This window comes from Narcine bancroftii, chromosome 4 (assembly GCF_036971445.1).
Source record: "Narcine bancroftii isolate sNarBan1 chromosome 4, sNarBan1.hap1, whole genome shotgun sequence".
NCBI classification, from domain to species: domain Eukaryota; kingdom Metazoa; phylum Chordata; class Chondrichthyes; order Torpediniformes; family Narcinidae; genus Narcine; species Narcine bancroftii.
In genome coordinates, this window is record NC_091472.1 from 127,609,783 (window position 1) to 127,633,369 (window position 23,587).

General features: G+C 37.2%; 1 protein-coding gene across 5 annotated transcripts in view; it reads left to right on the plus strand.

Annotated features, from left to right (window-relative positions):
• mapkapk5 (MAPK activated protein kinase 5) overlaps positions 1–23,587 on the plus strand; it is a 47,073-nt gene that overhangs the window by 22,013 nt on the left and 1,473 nt on the right. For 2 of the 5 annotated variants that reach the window (XM_069932791.1, XM_069932793.1), the window contains 8 exons: positions 7,848–7,937; positions 9,890–9,985; positions 11,405–11,485; positions 12,884–13,071; positions 13,370–13,490; positions 13,920–14,050; positions 17,778–17,893; positions 21,722–21,826. In XM_069932791.1, coding sequence (XP_069788892.1) covers positions 7,848–7,937; positions 9,890–9,985; positions 11,405–11,485; positions 12,884–13,071; positions 13,370–13,490; positions 13,920–14,050; positions 17,778–17,893; positions 21,722–21,826 — 928 coding nt within the window. Of the gene's footprint in view, positions 1–7,847; positions 7,938–9,889; positions 9,986–11,404; positions 11,486–12,883; positions 13,072–13,369; positions 13,491–13,919; positions 14,051–16,862; positions 17,004–17,433; positions 17,558–17,777; positions 17,894–21,721; positions 21,827–23,587 lie in introns of those variants that run through there. The other 3 variants (XM_069932792.1, XM_069932794.1, XM_069932795.1) reach the window with 3 other exon arrangements.

Genomic DNA, 23,587 nt, shown 5'->3' on the forward strand with positions numbered 1-23,587 from the left:
TTGATTGTGAGTGCGAGATTCAGTTTTTTTTATTGCTGGTCTCTGTGTCCATACCACTAGAGACTCTGGCATCAGGACTGCTGCTGGAGGAGGAGGAAGATGCAGCTGGAACAGTCTCAGGAGTAGCTTGATCCTCCATGTTGCTCAGAGAGTAACCGAATTTGCAGTGGCTTGTGCCCCAAATGGAATAGCACAGATTGAAATATGACCAGTCCAAACGTCCTCTTCCACTCCTGCCATTATGGTCATTCACCTGATGGTATTTTTTTTCACAAGCTTTTCAACTTGATTGTTACCTGCGACTTGACCCAAGCAAGGCGGCAGACTTTTAAGGTGTTGTCCCAGTATTTCCAATATTGGGCCATCCTTGACTGTCCCAGTTATATGTTGCCTTGTTTTGTCCTTTGCTGAGAGGGTAAGGAGCTCACGGACTTCTTTGTCTCCCCAATTCGTAGCCATTAGCTGCTTTAAAATTTTTTAATTTCCCGCTAAGTTGCACACATAACGCATCATCAAAACATCACATTCCTTTACTGACCTGGTTCCGAAACAGCAGATTGCCCTTTTTACATGACATTGATTCAGCGCTGTGATTACCCCTGCTGCTAATATAAAGACTGGACTGGAATGACACCCCCGACCCCCAATTCTATGTTTGTACCTTTTACACAGAAAGCGTAGCGCAATAAAAGTGCCACATTCCCACATCGAAATGGCTGTGAAAAAGGGGCTTTTGAGTTGACTTGAAATATTAACTTTGTTTCTCTCCCCACAGATGAGCCTGACCTGTGGGGTATTCCCAGCATTTTCTTTTGTTGAGTTGGGTTTCCAATATTGGTAGTTGGTTTATCAACCTGTTTTATGAATGTTGAATTAAAATATGCATTTTAAGCCACACTTTAAAAGATCTTGAAATTTTGTTACTTCAGTATATTAAGTTTTAAACAATTCAGATTCGAGGTTAAATTGTATCAATTCCAAATTTATATTGAGTAATTTAATTACACAAGCAAGACCATTGAGGATAGAGAAGGTCCAGGACCTGAAATGTTAACTGCTAATTACTTACTATTTCCAGCATTTTCAGTTTCTATTTCAGATTTCCAGTGTCTGCAACTTTTAAAATTTTCAAGAATATGTTCTTGCAACAAATATTGGATATCACACACAAAACAGTAAAATGAAGTATATTTGTATAATTTTAAAAGTCATTTGGATCCAGGGTCTAATACAGTACTTACTGATAAACTTGTTTGCAACTAATTGAATGATCAAGGTTTCAATTCCCATTCCAGAGTTTGTTAATGAAGAATTGCATTACTATGAGCAATGTCAAACTCACACTTGTTTCAAAGTTAATGGTTTTGAGACACTCAAGAATTATTTGGTATTCTCAATATCCTTCCATATTAAATTAATATTATTTATTTCATTTTGTTTAAATAACCACGCTATTTGTTTAAATCATCTTTGAACAAAATTATTTTTATTATTTAATCCACAAAGGAGACATTTTTAAGGTAATGATATAAACCTATATGATTACAATTAGCCTTATTTCAAATCTCTCAATGATTGCTCTTTGTTAACTACATTAATTATTAGAAACTCCAAAAAGGATGAATTTAATATATATCTATTGGCATTATGTGCAGTAGATAACAGAACGCTCCTATATTATAATTATTTTGGATGGTCTCACCTTTTTATTTTTTATTTTTCACACTATAAACCATATTGACCAAGATACATACAGACATTTTTCTTCTTAAATATATACAGTGTTGTTTTCTCCCCCTTTTTCCCCCCTCCCTTCCCTCCCTCCCTCACCCCCTTCCCCATTTATTTGAAGTTCAATCTATAAGATACATTAAACCCGTTAAACAATGTTGTAACTTAATAAAAATAAACAAGAAATTTTACTGAGTCAGTTCTTTTCGTTATCTTCTCCTTCTGTCATTTTAGGTGGTGGAAGTCCATGGTGGGATTTCTCTATTGTATTTCATGTATGGCTCCCATATTTGTTCGAATATTGTGATGTTATTTCTTAAATTATATGTTATTTTTTCTAATGGAATACATTTATTCATTTCTATGTACCATTGTTGTATTCTCAAGTTGTCTTCTAATTTCCAGGTTGGCATAATACATTTTTTTGCTACAGCTAGGGCTATCATAACAAATCTTTTTTGTGCTCCATCCAAATCGAGTCCAAGTTCTTTACTTCTTATATTACTTAGAAGAAAGATCTCTGGATTTTTTGGTATGTTGTTTTTTGTAATTTTATTTAATACCTGGTTTAGATCTTCCCCAAATTTTTCCACTTTCTCACATGTCCAAATTGCATGAATTGTTGTTCCCGTTTCCTTTTTACAGCGAAAACATCTGTCTGATACTGTTGGGTCCCATTTATTTAACTTTTAAGGTGTGATGTATAGCCTGTGTATCCAGTTATATTGTATCATGCGTAACCTCATGTTTATTGTATTTCTCATAGTTCCGGAGCATAGCTTCTCCCATGTTTCATTCTTTATGTTTAGATCTTGTTCCCATTTTTGTTTAGGTTTACCGTTTGTTTCCTCATTCTCCTTTTCTTGCAGTTTGATGTACATGTTTGTTACAAATTTTTTAATTATCATTGTGTCTGTAATCACATATTCAAAATTGCTTCCTTCTGGTAACCTCAGACTGTTTCCCAATTTGTCCTTCAAGTAGGTTTTCAGTTGGTAGTATGAAAACATTGTATCATGAGTTATACTATATTTATCCTTCATTTGTTCAAAGGATAATAATTTATTTCCCGAAAAACAATATTCTATTCTTTTGATCCCTTTTCTCTCCCATTCTCTAAAGGAAAGGTTATCTATTGTGAAAGGGATTAGCTGATTTTGCGTCATTATTAGTTTTGGTAGTTGGTAATTTGTTTTATTCCTTTCTACATGAATCTTCTTCCAAATGTTGAGCAGATGATGCAATACCAGTGAATTCCTACGTTGCACCAATTTTTCATCCCATTTATATAGTACATGTTCAGGTATCTTCTCCCCTATTTTATCTAGTTCTAATCTGGTCCAATCTGGTTTTTCCCTTGTTTGATAAAAATCTGATAGGTATCTTAATTGTGTGGCTCTATAATAATTCTTAAAGTTTGGTAGTTGTAAGCCTCCTTGTTTGTACCATTCTGTTAATTTATCTAGTGCTATCCTCGGTTTCCCCCCTTTCCAAGAATTTCCTTATTATTTTCTTTAACTCCTTGAAGAATTTCTCTGTTAGGTGTATTGGTAATGACTGAAATAGGTATTGTATCCTTGGGAAAATATTCATTTTAATACAGTTTATCCTTCCTATCAGTGTTAGTGATAAGTCTTTCCAATGCTCTAAGTCGTCTTGTAATTTTTTTCATTAATGGATGGTAATTGAGTTTATATAGATGGCCGAGGTTTTTATTTATTTGTATACCTAGGTATCGCATTGCTTGTGTTTGCCATCTAAATGGCGATTCTTTCTTAAACTTTGTGAAATCCGCATTATTCATTGGCATTGCTTCATTTTTATTTGAGTTGATCTTGTACCCCGATACTTCTCCATATTCCTTCAATTTCCTATGTAATTCTTTTATTGATATTTCTGGTTCTGTTAAGTATATTATAACGTCATCTGCAAATAGACTGATTTTATATTCCTTCTCTTTTATTTTTATCCCTCTTATTTTATTTTCTGTTCTTATCAGTTCTGCTAGTGGTTCTATAGCTAACGCGAACAGTGAGGGAGATAGTGGACATCCCTGCCTTGTTTTGAATATATATCCATTTACTGTCACTTTCACCAATGGCCCCTTATGTAATGCTTTAATCCAATTAATATATTTCTCTGGTAGGTTGAATTTTTGTAGTACTTTGAATAAATAATTCCAATCTACTCTGTCAAAGGCCTTCTCTGCGTCTAAAGCAACCGCTACTGTTGGAGTTTTATTTCCTTCTACTGCATGAATTAAGTTAATAAATTTATAGATATTGTCTGTTGTTCGTCTTTTTTTAATAAATCCAGTTTGGTCTAGATTTACTATTTTTGGTACATAGTCGGCCAATCTGTTTGCTAATAGTTTAGCTATTATCTTATAATCTGTGTTAAGTAAAGATATTGGTCTATATGACGCTGGTGCAAGTGGATCTTTCCCTGTTTTTGGTATTATTGTAATTCTTGCTGTTTTGCATGAATCTGGTATGCTTTGTGTTTTATCAATCTGGTTGATTACTTCCAGGAGGGGAGGAATTAATAAGTCTTTAAATGTTTTATAGAATTCTATTGGGAATCCATCCTCTCCTGGTGTTTTATTGTTCGGTAGTTTTTTTTAATATCTCCTGTAATTCTTCTATTTCAATTGGTTTTATTAATTTATTTTGCTCCTTTGTTTGTAATTTCGGTAGTTCAATTTTAGTTAGAAATTCATCTATTTTGTCTTCTTTCCCTTCGTTTTCAGTTTGATATAATTGCTCGTAGAATTCCCTGAAGTTTTCATTGATCTCTGTTGGGTTATATGTAATTTTTTTGTCCTTTTTCCTTAATGCCAATACCATTCTTTTAGTTTGTTCTGTCTTAAACTGCCATGCTAGAATTTTGTGCGTTTTTCTCCTAACTCATAATATTTCTGTTTTGTCTTCATTATGTTCTTCTCCACCTTATATGTTTATAGTGTTTCATATTTTTTTATCTGCCAATTCTCTTCTTTTAGTTGTATCTTCCTTTATTGCTAATTCTTTTTCTATATTTGTTATTTCCCTTTCCAACTGTTCTGTTTCCCGATTGTAGTCCTTCTTCATCTTAGCCACATAACTTATTATTTGCCCTCTGATGAACGCTTTCATTGCGTCCCATAGTATAAACTTTTCTTTCACTGATTCCGTATTTATTTCAAAGTACATTTTAATTTGTCGTTCAATTAATTCTCTAAAATCCTGTCTTAAGTAGTATGGAGTTTAATCTCCATCTATACATTCTTGGTGGGATGTCCTCTAACTCTATTGCCAATAACAGGGGTGAGTGGTCCGATAATAGTCTAGCTTTATATTCCGTTTGCCTAACTCTCCCTTGAATGTGGGCTGATAACAAGAATAGGTCTATCCTTGAGTATGTTTTATGTCTACCCGAATAATATGAATATTCCTTTTCCTTTGGGTGTTGTTTCCTCCATATATCCAAAAGTTGCATTTCTTGCATCGATTTCATTATAAATTTGGTTACTTTGTTCTTTCTGTTAGTTTTTTTTCCAGTTTTATCCATGTTTGAGTCCAAATTAAGGTTAAAATCCCCTCCTATTAGTATGTTCCCTTGCGTATCTGCTATCTTCAAAAAGATATCTTGCATAAATTTTTGATCTTCTTCATTATGTGAATATACATTGAGTAAATTCCAAAATTCTGAATATATCTGACATTTTATCATTACATATCTCCCTGCTGGATCTATTATTTCCTCTTCTATTTTGATTGGTACATTTTTATTGATTAATATAGCTACTCCTCTGGCTTTTGAATTATACGATGCTGCTGTTACATGTCCTATCCAATCTCTCTTTAATTTCTTGTGTTCCACTTCAGTTAGATGTGTTTCTTGTACGAATGCTATATCAATTTTTTCTTTTTTCAGTAAATTTAACAGTTTCTTCCTTTTGATTTGGTCATGTAATCCATTAATATTTAAAGTCATATAATTCAACATAGTCCTTTCATATTTTGTTTATCTTTCCTTTCCGGTTCCTCATCACCATTTCTGCCTTCTTTTTTTGAACACATTATAAGACAACATTTCTAAAACATAAAATATTTCCACTATTCTCATATCTAAAATTCCTTTAACCCCAATAGTCCCTCCCCCTTCTGAGCTGCCCTTTGTCCCTTGTCGGGCAACCACATCTTCCCTCTCCATTTGGAGTTGCTAATCCGCTCGCAAGCGTCAACTGATTTTGCAGTGACTGTAATTCTTCTCCACCCAGCCCCCCCCAGAAAAGATTTTAATCTTCATATATAACAAAGGTCACTCTCTTAATTCCCTCCTTACTTCCTTTCTTCCCTTTCTTTCCTTTCTTAGTTCTTACCTATACTCTATTTTTTATATATACACACATATATATATATATATATACACACATACCTACATACACACATACATATAGTTTGTTGTCATTTTTGTTCTTGTTACATCTCTTCATTTCTCTGTCTGTTTTGTAGTTGTTCTGCAAATTTTCGTGCTTCTTCCGGGTCCGAGAATAGTTTGTTTTGCTGCCCCGGAATAACTATTTTAAGTACCGCTGGGTATTTTAACATAAATATATCACCTTTTTTCCATAAGGTCGTTTTTGCTGCATTGAACTCCTTTCTCTTCTTCAGGAGTTCAAAACTTATGTCTGGGTAGAAAAAAAAATTTTCACCCTTGTATTCCAGTGGTTTTTTGTCTTCTCTTATTTTTTTCATTGCCTTCTCCAATATATTTTCTCTTGTTGTATATCTTAGGAATTTTACTAGAATGGATCTTGGTTTTTGTTGTGGTTGTGGTTTAGGGGCTAATGTTCTGTGTGCCCTTTCTATTTCCATTTCTTCCTGTAATTCTGGTCTTCCTAGGACCCTGGGGATCCATTCTTTTATAAATTCTTTCATATTTTTGCCTTCATCTTCCTTAAGGCCCACTATCTTTATATTGTTTCTATTATAATTTTCCACTATATCTATCTTCTGAGCTAACAGCTCCTGTGTCTCTTTAACTTTTTTATCAGATTCTTCTAATTTATTTTTTAAGTCCTCTACTTCCATTTCTATCGCTGTTTCTCATTCTTCCACCTTGTCTACTCTTTTTCCTATATCTGTCATGATCATCTCTAATCTATTCACTTTTTTTCTGTACTTTTTATTCTTTTTATTTCACTGAATTCTTGTGACTGCCATTCTTTTACTGTTTCCATATATTCTTTAAAAAAAAATATATCCATGTACTTGCCCTTCCCTTCATCTTCCATTTCTCTTGTGTTCTTCCTCCTCTTCTTCTGAGTCCACTCCAGGATCTGTGACCTTTACCTCTGTCTCTTCTGGTTTTCTTGTTGAGTTGTTTGTTTTATTTTGTTGGGTATTTTTGGTCTTATTTTAATTAGAAGTGTCTTGGTGTTGGTCTTCTGTTGTTTCTTTGATTTCTTATTTTTATTCTCTTCCTTCTTGTTCTTGTTATTTTCTATGTTTTCCTCTTGCTGTTGTGTTGTAGTTGTCTGTTTCAGCTGTGGAGATCTACTCCTCAGCTAGTCCCCCCTCCCGTCAGTGTTATTTTTGTCTTGCGCGGTTGCGCACTTTTGTTTGGCTCCGTGAGCCATTTTTGTAGTCCCGAGTTCAGGACTTCCACTGACCTCAGGGAGCGGGCTTCTCTCTCCACGGCGGGCCTCCTCGTACCGGTAAGGCCTTCACCTTCTTTTTCCGACGTCTTTGCTTCTTCTTTTCTTCCCATTGTTTTTGGTTTTTCTTTCTTCGCTGCCATTTTCTCCACAGTTTTACTTTCACTTTGTTATTGTTTTTATGTTTGTGCCTTTGTTTTTTCTCTCTTTTTTTTTAACTTTTCTGGAGAAGGCTGGAGTTCCCCTACCAGCCACTACTCCATCACATGACTCCTCGGTCTCACCTTTTTTGATGTGTAAAGTGTTTAGAATGGAAAGAGTATTCATGTGGTTTCACAAAAGTATGTCCCCTGTGAAATTGCTTGTATTTTAACAGCATTATCTTCAGTTTTTTTTAAATTTTAGGATGGTTGGTTTCTCCAATCTTGTTTAGTTAAATATTTACCAATATCTGTCCTTTTTGTTTTTTGTAAAGATTGCTCTGGCTATACAGCACTGTCACTCCTTGAACATTGCCCATAGAGACCTCAAACCTGAAAACCTCCTCTTTAAGGACAACTCTCTGGTGAGTATTTAAATCAGGCACTAATCATGTAAGTAATAACTGCAGAACACTAATTATATAAGTAACTTTCATCATAATTGCAGTTTAAATAATGTTGAATTTTTAAACGTAACTCTAGTGGCACCACAAGAAGTTGTGCAGTTTTAATAAGGACATTATACCATTGGAAAAATACAATTTAAGTTATTGCTCATTTGGGCCAGAAAGTATTTGTTGAGAAATAATTAAAAGAACCATTCTCTGAAAGATCTGAACTTTTGCATGTTTTCCTAGCTTATGGGAGTATTAAGACTAAACCTGATGTGGCTTTGGTTGTGTTAAATTTTATCCAAACTCAAGCAACTTTGGAATCTCATTTAATCTGTGATTCCATCCCAATGTTGACTCCATAAATAAAGCCCTTTGCGCTTACATTGGTCATGTGGCCATAACTTGTGCCACATCCCGTTCAAATGGCCTGATCCAGAAAGACACGTTCCGTTTGGTGGTGTTCCAAGTTAACTGTGTTCTTCCAATTTTGCCCTGGACTGCAATCCCAACACCCATTGCTCTAGTGTGGCATTATATCTTCAACAATATTGTCCTAATCTTAAGAATTCCCTTCCTAAATATTTCCATCTCTAAATATATTATTTACGATTTCTCCTGAGACCATACTTTTGGTCACTTGACTTTTACACTTCTTGGCAGCTTAATGCAAAATGTTGAATGAAAATAATTTTATAAAATGTCTTGAACATTTAAATATGTTAAAGGCACTATATAAATACAAGTTATTGTTGAAAGATGCACTCTATCTTGTCTTTCTCTGTGGTCGTTATGTTTTTTTAAAAAATTTCCCCACTCCTTATTTTCGCTCTCTTCCTTTTTTTTCTTACCCTGTTTTTAGTGGGAGGTACAAGATCTGGTCAGAAAGGGATGTGGCCAGGTCAGAGGCTGATGAATCAGGGGTGCTTTTGGGTTTATGGTTGGAGAGTGGGTAGAAGGATCAGGCCTGGAAGCTACATTTACAGGTGAGGGGCACAGCTTCATCTACCTTGGAGATTCATCTTTGAGAAGACAAGAAGGCAAATAGAGGTAAGTTCATGGGGAAATTTAAACCTAATACAGACACAGCACTCAAGCATGATGGAATCGTGATGTCCTGACCATCTTGTGAGCATGGGAAGTGCATGCTTTTGTATTATATAAAATATTTTATGGATTGACAACAAGTATTCTCCCATAATTGATTTTTTTTTAAATGTCAACTAGTTGCAGCGCACTAAATTTAGTTCAGAATATTACTAGAATGGATTCCTAGTAGGGTAGAGGGTGGAGTGGGGAAAGCCACTGCCATCTATTTATCATAGTGACCTGCTAATTTAGAGGCCAAATTTGTGTCCTTGTGAAATAAATATAGAAATTGTATTTGTACATGTGAATCCTATATGATAAACCAGGGTGCAAGTTTGGCTTCTATGAACATTGGGCTTTAATTTGAAAACAAATGTGTAGAGTGTAAATAATTTCTTTTTAATGGTCAAGATATTGGTCACTGGAGTGGCCAATATTTAATGAGAATATTTAAATTGGGTAGGAGCACAAAATGGATGATGAATCCTTTATCATTATTTTCTTTTCATAAAATTTGTGCACAAAACGTACAACTTGGGGGTAGGAAATGTGATACTGAAATCTGTTGATGACACTCCAGTAGAAGGCTTGGCTAAAAATCAAAAAAAGCAATTGAGACACTTCATTTTGACTAAGAGAACAAATGGGGCTGATACAATTTGGAGTAAGGTAAAGGAAGTGTTACTATGAGAGAGCATGGTATTGTAGTAATTAGTGTTGGACAGTGCCACGAACAAGCACACACACCAGGGGATGAATGATCGTGGTCTTGTAAAATAGCATGCTGATTGTTTTTTCCATTTCTGGTTTTGATACCTAATTCTTTAATCTTGTAGGATGCACCAGTTAAGCTGTGTGATTTTGGATTTGCCAAAATTGATCATGGGGATTTGATGACACCACAGTTCACTCCGTATTATGTAGCACCTCAGGTAAGTGGGCATATTCTTGTTTTTGTAGATATTCCCTCCAGATAAAGGATGCCTTGCCTTCCACTCTGCTTTGTGGCTTCTGTAGCAAGTATTGAGGACAACATGAGTACAGACTCTCACATTTGGGGCAGCCTATGGGTGGGTAGTGTGTGAGGTGGTGTTCTCTTTCCACTTCCGACATATGGACTTCATTCTCAATACTATTCCAAATGCTCCTTCTCTATTTTGAGCCATTCCCTGAAATGGCTGGGGTTATTGAAAGCTTACAGAACGCTATTGAAACTTTTTCTGCTTCCATTTGGATATTTCTTTGTAAGATAGAGCATGGTATTGAAAGTAGTGAAAAATGAAAGACTGCAAGTACAGGTACACAATCCTTAATCCAGACATCTAAAATCCGGAAAGCTCCAAAATCCAGCAAGTGGGGAGAGATGGCAGCACGACTTGGGCAGATTGGGGGGGGGGGGGGGGAGAGACTGGCAGCGCAAGTCGAGTGGGTGACGTGGGGGTGGCGGATACGGCAGCACGACTGGAAGGAGATGGGGGTGGATACGGCAGCACAATTCAGGTGGACTGAAATCTGGCTTTCTGAAATTAGGGGCACGCTGACCCCAAGGGTTCCGGATAAAGGGTTGTGATTATAGTTAAAAACTTAGAAATGTGGAGGAATTCAGCAGGTCTTCAGTGTCCATAGGAGGAAAGATAGAAACCAATATTTTGTGCCTAAACCCTTGTAGAAGTTTATAAAATCATGAGTGTGGAGATAAGTTAAAAAATAGTCATGGTCTTTTATGCTGAAAGATTTAAGAGACAGGATAGGGACCTACTTCACACAGAAGATGGGAATATGGAACAAGAATGGTAGAGGCAGGAATAATTCTGTTGTCCATTTCTAAATAGATTTAGAACATGAATAGGAAAGGTTTAGAAAGATACGAGTGGAATGCAGGCAAATGGAACTGGCTTAATCAGCAAGTTGGACCGAATGGCCTGTTTTTGTGCTGTAGAATTCTGACTCTGCATCCAGAGTTTTCATGTAGAGTACCAATGATTCACATCCCTCAGAAATTCCTTCCCACTGTAATCAAATTGGAAATTATTTTTTTATTGTGACATATTTTGAGAAAGAGCTCAGAGTAAATGTTTGCTTCATGGGAAGGTTAAGCTGGCCAGAGTTGTGATATTTTTCAGTTTGACAAATCCCCTTCAAGCATTTGCTTGATGTGTGTCATTTCTAATCTGCCCTCCTTTACTCCCTCCATTCTCTTTTTTAAAAGGCTTTTCCTCCAGATTTTTAAATTCTTCAGTGTGATTCACTTGCTATTGAAGTGAATTAGGGTTCTACCTTTAATTTCGTGAAATTCAAGGAGCCTGCATGGTAAAGTCTTTTCCGTTTTAATCTTTTTGATAACCTTGCAGGTATTAGAGGCACAGAGGAGACATCAGAAGGAGAAATCTGGAATAATACCTACCTCGCCAACTCCTTATACATACAATAAGGTAACTCCTTGTCTCTTGCATTGGGGTGCAGTCTTGAAAATCAGTTTGTATGAAATGATGGGAGCATGTCTGAAATAATGAATGTGCTGTTTCAGTTGTTACATGGTGGAAATTAAATTTAGTTTTCTTCCTGTCATAATGTGCATAAATAGGGAAATGAGATAAATTAAATTTGTGAAGTTTTCTACAGTGCAATAATTCTGCCCTTTATTTGCCATCCCATTTCCCCATTACCAATTTCCAACCCTCCCTTTCCTGAAATGGAAAAATTATTACTAATGATTCCAAAGCATCTTTTGTAATCTCAGCACAGCATTGTGTGTTGAAAAGATCCTATCTGTTTTCTACCCCTCTTTTCCCTCCCCCTTCTCTCCCTTGGTTACTATAATAGGTAAGAGAGACATCCTGAAATGCAGTTTAATGCTGTACAGGTACTGACTAACTCCCTACATATTGCAACTCCCCACATATTGCCTCCTACTCAATGGTGAGAATTCATTGAGTTGAGGGTTTTTTAAAAAAAACAAAGAATAAAAGTGTTCAACATTTCCTTTGGTGAGAAACATCAATTTTACCTCTTCTGTGGTAGTTTATTCTCTTTAAAATTTATTCAATTCCAAAGTATAGGTGCTTCAAATGCATGTAATTCAAACCAAATTAGAAATTTTTTAAAAAGCAACAAAAGTTGAAAGTAAGTTATCGAAGCTTCTTTTTCATCTTTTTTAATTAAAAAAACACATCATTTAACATACTAATTCAATCTTTTATGAGCTATTTAGGAAATAGGAATTTGACTTTGGCACAATTTATGGATAAATGAGATTGGTGAGAACAACTAAGAGTCTCCTCCCTATTTATGATGTTGTTTTTATAAAACTAAGTCTGATTCATTTTTAAAAAAATCTCATTTACCATTTTTGGCATAAGGAGGTACTGTTTTTCCTTTATGCTTCCAATTAATAAACAATTAAAATAATACAATTGTGGTTAGTGATGGTGATTTTATTTTGCATACATTGATCGTTTCAATTGTATTTATGATGCATTCTGGCGATGTTTTGAAGAGTCTTGGGACAGAATGAATACTGAGGACTGTAGAAATTGAGTTGGTTATTAGACCCCCATCCCTAACCTGTGTTTCTGATTTTGATAAAGGGGCAGTAGGTAGTGCTAAGTGGGGAAAAAAAAGGAATTTTCTACAGGAAAATAGAACTTTAGGCAGTCACATTCCATATTCTGGCCAACATCATTGATGAAGATCTGAAAGCAGGCTGACCAGCTTCTGCACAAGTACTGTTGGAAGAGATCCATAGCAAATTCACCAAGCGAATCCCAAAATATTTTCCCATTTTACAAATGGTATTTTTCATATATAAAAACTTTTTTTGTTTATCCCAGAGCTGTGACCTGTGGTCGCTGGGTGTAATAATTTACGTGATGCTATGTGGATATCCACCGTTTTATTCCAAACACCACAGCCGGACTATCCCAAAGGACATGCGAAAAAAGATCATGACGGGAAGTTTTGAATTCCCAGAGGAAGAGTGGAGTCAGATTTCCGAGATGGCAAAGGACATTGTGAGAAAGTGAGTTGAATAGCTGGGTTGCTGTTGTATAGGTGTAGTCTGAGGTAGTATTGGAGATGTTGTAGAGAAATGATTAACAATAAATCATCAAGATAAAATGTTGGTGGATCTTGCATTCAGCAAACCTTTCTATTATTGGACACATACCATTGTATCAGTCAACAACTAGTGTTTGGTTGTTTTCTGGTTGGAATCCATAGTCTGCATTATTCTGTTTCTTTACTAATAGGTGTAAATGGGCTTAATTCTTTATTTATTTTGTTTCCTGGTTTCATTATTAAACTGTTCCCTTTTGCAGACTGCTGAAAGTAAAGCCAGAGGAGCGGCTCAATATTGAAGGGGTGCTGGATCATCCCTGGCTGAACTCCACTGAGGCTTTAGATAACATTCTCCCATCATCCCAAATGATGATGGATAAGGTAAATCAGTTATAACTAGTAGATCACAAGTGGCAAGCATTTTTTGTAATTGTGGTGAAGGCTGCAATCTGCATAAATACGTTATGCAAGAGTTGGTGATTTCTTATCACTTAAATCAAAATGGTAAAATCATACAATGCCTAAACATGAAACTTTTCCTTTAGAGAATTGATCAGAACTTGAGGGAACAGAGTTTGAGATTAGAATTTCTTGTGCTTTTGAAATTTTGAACCAGAAAAAATGATTTGTACAAGTTTTATTTCACTTGAAGTAAAAACTGAAGTTTATTGGGGCCTCTTGTGAGTATCTAGTCCTTGACCAGCTGAAACTTTATGATAATTGTGTATCTTTGCAGGCTGGGATTGTCCCTTTGCTTGTCTTATTTTGTTGTAACAAACCATATATTGATGATGAATCTGTGTATCATAGGCAATGGTGGCTGGGATCCAACAAGCTCATGCAGAACAGCTGGCCAATATGAGAATTCAGGATCTGAAAGTGAGCCTTAAACCTCTAAACTCTGTTAATAACCCAATTCTTCGCAAGAGGAAATTACTTGGGTAAGTTGTACAAATGTGATGTAGATGGCTCGGACATGCATGGTGATGAGATGTATTGATTAATCTATAGGGGAATTCTGTTTGGCGATGTGATCGGCATTATGGAGGTAACTTCATTTTTATTTAGAGTTCAACAAAGAAGCTTACTATCTTTTGCCATGTCAGAGTTTTAGTTTATCAATAAAGTACAAAGGAGTAAATAAGTTGGGATAACATTTCAAGTTATTTAAATTCCTTATTTAAGAATAAGAGCTTTGGAGTCCATGATGGTTGCAATTAGAATATTTGATCCCTGTTTTAATTGATTTCTGTGAGTTTACAATTTACCTCTGACTCCTCTACAGTGAAAAATAGATTGATGGAAAATCATCTAGTCGTGTGGAAGTTAATTGCATCTCATCCCAATGTCTTTCACAATTCAACATTCTTTTAGCATTCATGTCTTCAGTCATACACAAGGCTTTTTGAGAACAACATTTTTATTTTAAAATTAGAGCATTACAGAGTGTTTATTATTCCCATGTTATAAAAGGTTAAACTATCAAGTGGAACATGTAATTTTTTTTCTCTCACTGAATAAGGTAACAGTCTTTTAGTAGCATTATCTTGTGCTCCAGCAAATTCAGCATCTTTTTGGAGTGGTGAGGGCACATTCCTTCTTTGCTTGCTCTTCTATGCTACAGTTTGATTAAATAAATTGTACCTTTATTTCTTTTCTTTGCCATTCTCGTCCCCATTCAGGATAGGTGTTTTTTTTCTTCCCCCAGTTTACAATTTATTCCCAATCAGAATTGGTTTGTAAAGCAGTACTGTGCTGTCAAATGTAAAAGACAGATACAAAAAAACTAATGTTTTATTTACAAGTCAAGTGAAAAGGGAAATATTTAGTCAAGGTTTTCTCTGGTACAATCAGACCTGGGGTGGGGAGGAATATAAAAATTAAATTTGCCGACGGATTGTGAATAAGAGGTGGTTTGGTTTGTGTGCATTGCTTGCTCAGTTCAGGATTGTATAATTATTTTTATTTAGAGTTTCCTAAAATATTTATGCAAGTACAATTTGTTCCAAACTGAGCACCCCAATGTACACGGTGTACATACAGACCACAAGTTCATAGGCTTGATTATTTTTGCTAAGTTGGTTGATCTTCCACCCAAGTCAGCAGTTGAAATTACTGTGTTTAGTTTAAACCATCCCATGAGCAAGAAAATGTTAATCAACCAAACATCCTGCTCTTTGCCACTATTGAATTGTACTGCTGGAAAGTATTGTATTTTTTTGGCAGCATTGGCTTGGCTGTGATGCCCTTTGTGGTCAAATAGTTTGCTGGCTCACCTTTTGGCCTTACTCACGAAAGGTGGAACAATTCCATCGTGTATTTGAGGAAGAAGGGGAAATAATTGAAAGTAAAACCTAAATAAATTTGGTTTTATAACATTGTTTTCACACATTTCCTTATGCATTTGTTGGTTTTCTTTGAAGTATCTGAATTTTAACTGAGCCCAATATGGCTCACTGCCATGAGACTGCCTGGGCTTTCAACACAAACTGAATATTGGATCACATTTAGAATCTGCATTATGTTGGGATGATTTTTCTCAATGAAAGTATTTGATAGACCAGGTGAATAGAAATCAAGGAAATTGGGTGGCAAAATACAAGAGTAAACCAATTGCCACGTCAAAAAACTGATTCCAAACTGAATTGATGACTAGCTATCAATATATTCGATGTGTGCAAGTTTTGTGACGTGGAGGGGAAAAAAAACATTGCTTATGTCATGAAGAATTCAGCATTCTACTTTCTGGCTGATCTGAATCTGAGATAGACAGACATAATTGGCTGCAGCTGCTTTAGATCTTTAAGTTTAACAAGCCATTAATGTTTTTCATGCAAGTTGAGACTGATGCCCAGTGGTATTTTAAGAGTATAATATTGTTTACTGCATTGCTGCAATGACTTCCTTTTCTAATAAACTGTTGACTACCATTTGAGTGTGGATATTATTTCACTACATTGGAAGTTGGTGGTCACAAATCCAAAGGCTTTAGGAACATTTTTATTTTTTAAAGAAGCTGTCATCAAGGCTTGAACACATCTTGGAATATGGTTGCATGGGCATTTGGTGTCCTTGGTACCTATTCTAAGAGTCCATTTTTCTTGTGTAAATTAGAATTGTGCTGGCAGCAGTCAATTTGACCATGGGAGCAGGAGGAAGAATCACAGCCATGTCCATTACATTTTTTTTTCCAGACAGTTACACAAAGCACTATTGGAAACAGATTATTTTTAACCTCCCTCTTTATGAATACTCCCCCCCCCCCCCCCCCCCCCACTTCATCCTTCCACCATTAATCTGGGACTGAAGCCATTAGTTCCTGCTTTTGGCAAGGAGCTAACCCACACAGACCAGGTATGAACTTGAGCACTTTCTGGTCTGTATGGCTCAGTATCTCACAGCATATTGTATTTCCCCAGAAAGTCATTGGCAAGCTCTCAAAGCTTTGGTTAAAGCAGGTGTTGATTTGAAGCTGACATAATACCAAAGGACACATTTCTAAAACTTGCTTCAATCCATGTGGTCAGATATTTCACCATTACTGCAACAGTTGAATCCTCAAAGGGAAACTGTGTTCATTTGAATTTCATTACAGTCCTAAGCGTTATAAAGATCGGTGCACATGGTTTCTTACTCCTCCTCTCTTCCATCAGTTTCATGCTTTTAAATTTTTGTTTATGGTATCTTATTGGCATTTTCAACAGTGATGTAAATGGAAGAGTAAAATTCACTCTAGGCTTATTGAATTCCTAGATAGTGCCGTCATTTCAGTTATTGCCATGGAACTTCATGATGTCACATCACAGGAGAGGCCGCACAAAACGACAATCCTGGTTCTCGTCTGACTAGCGGTTTTAAAGCATAAAATAAGATCCAGGCAAGACTAAGATGCTAGTAAGTGCACAGAAAAAAAAAATGCTGTCAATGGAAGTGTAGAACCAGAAATGATCTGATTGCTGTAGTTCTGACTCTCTTTGGCAAGGCTTTTCCAACAATGTGAGTGTTGAAGCTGCTGCTACTCAATAAGCGAGACTTGTTGGACTGAGTTAAACAACATACGGGCTTATTATCACCAGATCAAATATGTTGACCAGTGCATGGGGTTTAATGAAGATTCAGCTGTTACACCTGTGAAGAGGATTGTTTGAACTGCGGATTTTCAAATGAAATCTTGCCAAGAGGAGGGATGTCCTTTTTTTTATCACATTTAGGATTATACATTGATTCAAGTGAAGACTGTTCCCCTTTAAGAAGATTAAAAAAAAATATTATTTCCCTAAATGTTCCCCATTGTTGTTTTTCTCATATGGCTGTTTGCCTCCAGATAGCCTCCTTCAGCCAGCAGGTGAGGCAGGCAATCCAGACGTCGGACCTCTCACCAGTGACCATCACCAGTGCCACAGCGCGATCGCCTGATAGATGGCACACTTGTAGTGGGGGCGAGATGGGTAATGTCAGTTTTCCCGTCGCTCTTCTCGTGTTTTTTTAATTGCTTTTCATTTTTATTAATTCTTTCTACCTTTCCTTTTTTATTTTTAGTTTATTTTTAAGAAAAATAAGCCTGCTTAATGTTGTAGCCCACTAAATGTGTCTCTGATTTGGCTGGCTAATTGCACCTGTTCTTGTATGACCTTTTCCCTCCCAAAATAGAATGTCATTTTGTTTCAGCACGAGACCCAAAGATGGTGTCTATATTCATGACCCGGAGAATGAGGAAGAGGATGCCAATGTTGCTGTGGAGAAACTACGGGATGTCATCGCCCAGTGTATTCTACCACAAGCTGGTAAGGCAGCGAATGTGGACGTGGGGTAGGCAGGAGAAAATGTATAAGGAATTTAAAGTATTAAACTATAAACAAGGCAGGTGTAAAGATATGGCGTACCAAGCTACCTGTTCTGATTATCTGCAGGTAGGACAAAAACACAAAAAATAGCAGCAGGACTACCATATTTTCATTTATATTAAGCATAGAAAATCATAAATTGTGTATATAATTTAAAAAAAAATTATAACACACACGCATATACTGAGCAGGTGGAGTATTCTAAATTATGATTGACTGACAAAATCAATTTGCATTTAATGGGACATGAGGCAAAGCACATACCACTATCTGCCACAGTTAATCTCCTATGATATAGATCTATGTTGTCGATGATATCCTACAACAGCACATTAACAAGCTTTGGAGAGGAATCAATTAAATATATTGAAGACAAGGCTTCAGAGTTGAGCTGGATTTTGATTCTAATGTCTCAAATTAGAGGCACTTGATATGTTAATTGTCTAGATCTGTTCCAGAGGGAGGAGCTTAACATTAATAAGGTGCAGTGCCCTAGCCAGAATAACCTGTTGATAGGAATACCATGACATTCAGTACAAAGAGATATTCCCAAGATCAAAATTTCCCATGCTCGATTTAAATTGCCAGCACATCTTTCCCATGGCTGCTATAAATTGTGCGCGTTCTTTCAATGCCACTATTATATTCCCACACTCGCTATAAATTGTCATTTCGACTTGCCCCATGCCCATTATTGTGTGCATCCTTTCAACATGTAAAAATATTCTTAGAGATAGTGCACATATGCATATAACACTTGGGGGTGCCTGGTTTGTAAAATAGGCATTTAACACACATTTACATGCATAAAAATACAGTAGATTGTCTGGTCCTTTCTCTGCCATTCAATAATTGTCCGATTTACTACTGTTCCTTCTAAAGTGAACGACCTCACATTTAACAATATTGTACTCTATCTGTCAGACCCTTGGATGCTTATTTAACCTATCTCCACAGACAATTTAATGTCATTAACAAATTTTGATATGTTGCACTTGCTCCCCTTCTCCAGATCGTTTAAGAATATTGTGAACAGTTGTGGGCCCAACCCTGATTCCTGGGACATTTCACTAACCTCTCACAACTTTCTGCTTTATTAGTTAATCAAACCTACTTCGTGTTGGAGACACAGGAGAGAATAGAGTTGCTGAAATCAGGGGCAAAACAACCTGATGGAGGAACACACTGGGTAGAATAGAATAAGTGGGAGAAAAAGAATTGTCAACATTTCAGGTCTAAACCCTTCAATACCTATCACAGCTATGTTGAAAAGTTGTAAAAGAGCAGTGTCACTTGACTAATGCTGCACTCTCTGCCCTGGAGCTTCACACTTAGATGTGTTTTCTTCCTTCTTGAACAAAAGATTGTGCAGCTTTATATGCATGCTGCAAATTCTTTCCCTTGCTGGTACCCACCTACTTTTTCATCCATATCACAAATAAGGGTCCCAACACTGATCCCTGCTAAACATCACTGGTCACAGGCCAAAAAACAGCCTTCATCCACCGTCTTTCATGGCTCAGCCAATTCCATATCCAAACTATCAACTCGATAATCCTGTTCATCAAGGACATCTCAGATACCACCTCTTATTTCCCCTTCCACAGGACATCAAACCACTGTCTCTGACACTATCTCTAACCTCTGCCCATCTCCCTTCCATGGCTTCCAATCTCATGATTTCCCATCCCTGCACTACCAGTTCTATCTCGTACCCAAGATACACAAACCTATTTATCCAGGTAAACCCATTGTTTCTGCATGAGAAATTCCTGCCCCACCAAACTACTATCCTCTTACCTCAACTTCATTTTTTCTCCCCGTTCCAATCCCTCTCTACCTACATCTGTAATACATCTAATTCCCTCCATCTCTTCAATTGCTTCCAATTCCCTAAACCTGACTGCCTCATTTTCACTATGGACATCCAATCCCTTTACACCTCCATCCCTCATACAGAATGTCTAAAGCCCTTTGTTTCTTTCTTGACAAGAGACCTAACCAGTTACCCTCCACTACCACCCTCCTCTGCCTCACAGAACTTATTTTCACTCTTAATAACTTCACCTTTTTGACTCATCCCACTTGGGTCCCAGCTATGCCTACCTGTTTGTAGCCTTTGTGGAGCAATCCATGCTGCAAGCCTACATAGGCAAGACCATTCAGCTCTTCCTCTGCTATACTGAAGACCACATCGGGGCTGCCTCATGCACTTGTGATGAGTTTGTCAACTTTGCTGCCAACTTCCACCTGACCTCAAATTCACTTGGTCCAAATTCTATGACACTCTCTCCTTTCTTGATCTGTCTCCATCTCAGAAGACAAGCTTTCCATGGACTTTTTTTTTAAGCAAGCCCATTAACTCCCACAAATACACTTCTCAGTCCTTGGAAGATTCTATTCCTTTCTCTCAATTTCTAAGTCTCCATTGTATCCCCAAGATGAGATCATCCAAAATGTACTCCTTCTTAAAAACCTAGCTTCCCCTCCACCACCATCAACTCAGCCCTTGTATGCCCTGGCTCTCTCTGCCGCCAGATGCACCTACCAGCCTAGGCATCCAACACATTATTTTCTTTAATTACCACCACCTCCAAAATGATCCCACCAGCAGACACCTCTTCCTCTCTAAGCTTTCCATAGGGACCACTCCCTCAGTAACTCCCTTGTCCAATCATCCTTCCCCTGCGGCTGCAGGAAGTGCCACACCTCCTCCCTCACCACCATTCAGGGCCCCAAACGGTCCCATCAAGTGAAGCAATATTTCACGTGTATCCGCAGGAGTTGTCTACTTCACTCGATGCTCCAGTTGTGGCCTTCTCTACATCAGAGACACTGGACATAGCCCTGGAAATTGCTTCGCTTTCTCCACATCAGTGACAGTAACACGGATCTCCCAGTAGCCAACCATTTCAATTCTGCACCCTACTCCCACGATGGCACGTCTGTCCGATGCCTCATCTATTATCAAACCAAGACCACCCATAAATTGTTAATTTTAATTTTAATGCTTAATTTTAATTCTGGGCACTCTCCAATCCAGTTTCTGCTAGCCTACTCCCTGTTCTCTCTGTCTTTCCTCCTGCACTCCAACCCCTTCCCTCTCCATTTGCAGAGCCATCTCTTCTCCCCCTGTTTGCCAGTGTGTCCTCCCTCCCTTATCCATCTATTACCTGCAGGACGGCTCCTCCCCTGCCCCACCCACAAATATTGTCATACCTTGGGGGGATAAAAAGCCCAAAACGTAAAGTACACTGTTTTGCCTGCTATGTTTTTATATCTCATTATCCATTTTTATCATTTTCATGCCCTGGTTAAGTTCTTTCCTACAATCTTCATATTCCCCCAGGGGCTTGTCAGGTTGTAGCTTTTTGAAACTTGCATATGCCTCTTCTCTTTTTGTTGAATTCATGACTTCTTCTCATCCAAAGTTCTGTTGCCATTCCATTTCTTCCTTTGCCCTGGAACATTCAGTCCTAGTCTCTAATTAATTGGCCATAAATAACTCCCTCATTTCAGTTGTGTGTTTGCCCAATAACAGCTGGCTCCCAGTTTACTACTTAATCATGTCATAATTTGCCCTCTCCTGATGTTGTACTTTGCAACACAGAATTAGATTGAAACTTTCGGAAGAGTGATAACTGTTCCTAAAATGTTCCCCCACTGAAACTGATCACCTGCCTGGGTTCATTTACCACTGCAAGGTCCTGGTTGGACTATCTGCATGTTGTTTCAAGAAACACAATGCTGCAATTATGTGTTTTGTAGGAGAGAATGAAGATGAAAAGTTAAATGAGGTTATGCAAGAGGCTTGGAAATACAATAAAGACTGTAAATTTCTGCGTGATACACTGCAGAACTTCAACTGGAATGGTGAGAATTGCATCCGCATCAGTTTTTGTTAGGTTACATTTTGGGCATTTTGGGCTTGAACATACTTTTCACACTCCAGATTATCTCTGCCATCTGTTGCATCCTTGGGCTCCAAATTTGCGTCATCAGCTGCCACCTAGGGGTCCCCAAACCTTTTAGACCATCGACCCCTTCGTGGAATCCTTGATCCCTTGTAGACCCCAAGGCATGTACAAAAATAAATAAATGCTGATAATTAAGTAGATGTGCAGTTTTCATATGCATTAGTGAGGGAAACTGTATACCAAGCCCTGCAAGACTGTTGTTCTATATCCCCTCCCCCCATGACTATCTCTCATGAAATAAAGGCACACAAAAAGGAAAAACTGTTTACCATCACTATGAAAATACAGCATGATAAATGAATATTTCACATTTTTCAGTAAACAATATAAAATAAGTAGTCTATAAAAGCAAATTGTTAATCAGAAATGTGTACCAGCAAAACTTCCCATCAATTTTCTGCTTGGCTCTTCAGAGCAGCTTCAAGAAATGTGCTGAAGACTGGACCTCCCAGCAACAACCCAAATTTTGTTGCAACATCCCAATTGCCAAGTAACAAATCTGTAATTTAAGCAAGCACATGATTGATTACAATAGCAGTAAAAAAATACTTGGCTTCGGGCCGGGAAGATGCCAAACAGAGCTGGGTCCAAGTCTTCAACATCAGTTGCGGTGCTGTCTCCATCAAAAAAGTCGCCTTGGGTTCCCAGGCAGGAGCAGGGATGTCAGACTACAATTCTTTTGAGGCCCCCCCCCCCCTCCCCAGCATTATTTTTGGACCCCTTGGATAGTCCCATTGACCCACAGGGGTTGATATCGACCACTTTAAAGACCCCTAAGCTAGACCAGTACCCACTTGTGAATATTATGTTGTACCAGGAGAACTGAAGGAATTGTTATTTTGGGGGGAAAATATACAATTTTGCTTCAAATGTTTATCAAAGCAATGAGGATATGCTTTGTTTTTAAAGTGTTTTATTTAAAAAAAAATGGCAACATGATGGTTAAGTGGGAGAGCAAACACAATTCTGTGAATTAACAAGATGCAAATTGTGGCATTTGCTGTCAATCTTGCTGTGACTTCTCTTATTTGCCAGGCATGGGGAATAGTTATAAAGCACAGAACAGGTTCTTCTGCCCAATTTGTCCACACCGACCAAGTTGGCATTTGCCTCCATTTGGTTCATATCCTTCCAAAGCTTTCCTATTCATAAATCTATCCAAATGTCTTGAATATCAGAATTATGCCTGCTTCTAGTTTCTTCTGGCATTTCATTCCAGATATGGATTACCCTCGGGAAAGTTACCCCTCAGCTCCCTATTGAATATCTCCATTCTGAACCCTCTAGTACCTGTGCTTTCTAGTTCTAGAATCATTTACCCTGGGAAAAATCAATATTGGAATATACTAAAGTAAGGGAAGCCTCGTGAACTGAGGGTTTGAATGGATAAATAAAGCTTTTTTCTTCAGATTTCAAATTAGATTTTCACTTCTGATTTAATGATCTTTTAAACTATGTGGGTATGACCTGAAGTGGTGGTAAGGCACTGTTCTTGTCATTTACTTTAAAAACTCACCTTGTTGATTGATGCCACCGTGTACACTCACAAAAAGAGTATCATGTCAAGTGAAATAATGCTAATACGTAGTACCCAATGCCATTCAGTTTAAAGGTAAAGGCATTAGTTACAATACATTCTCTGCAATTTCTTTCATTT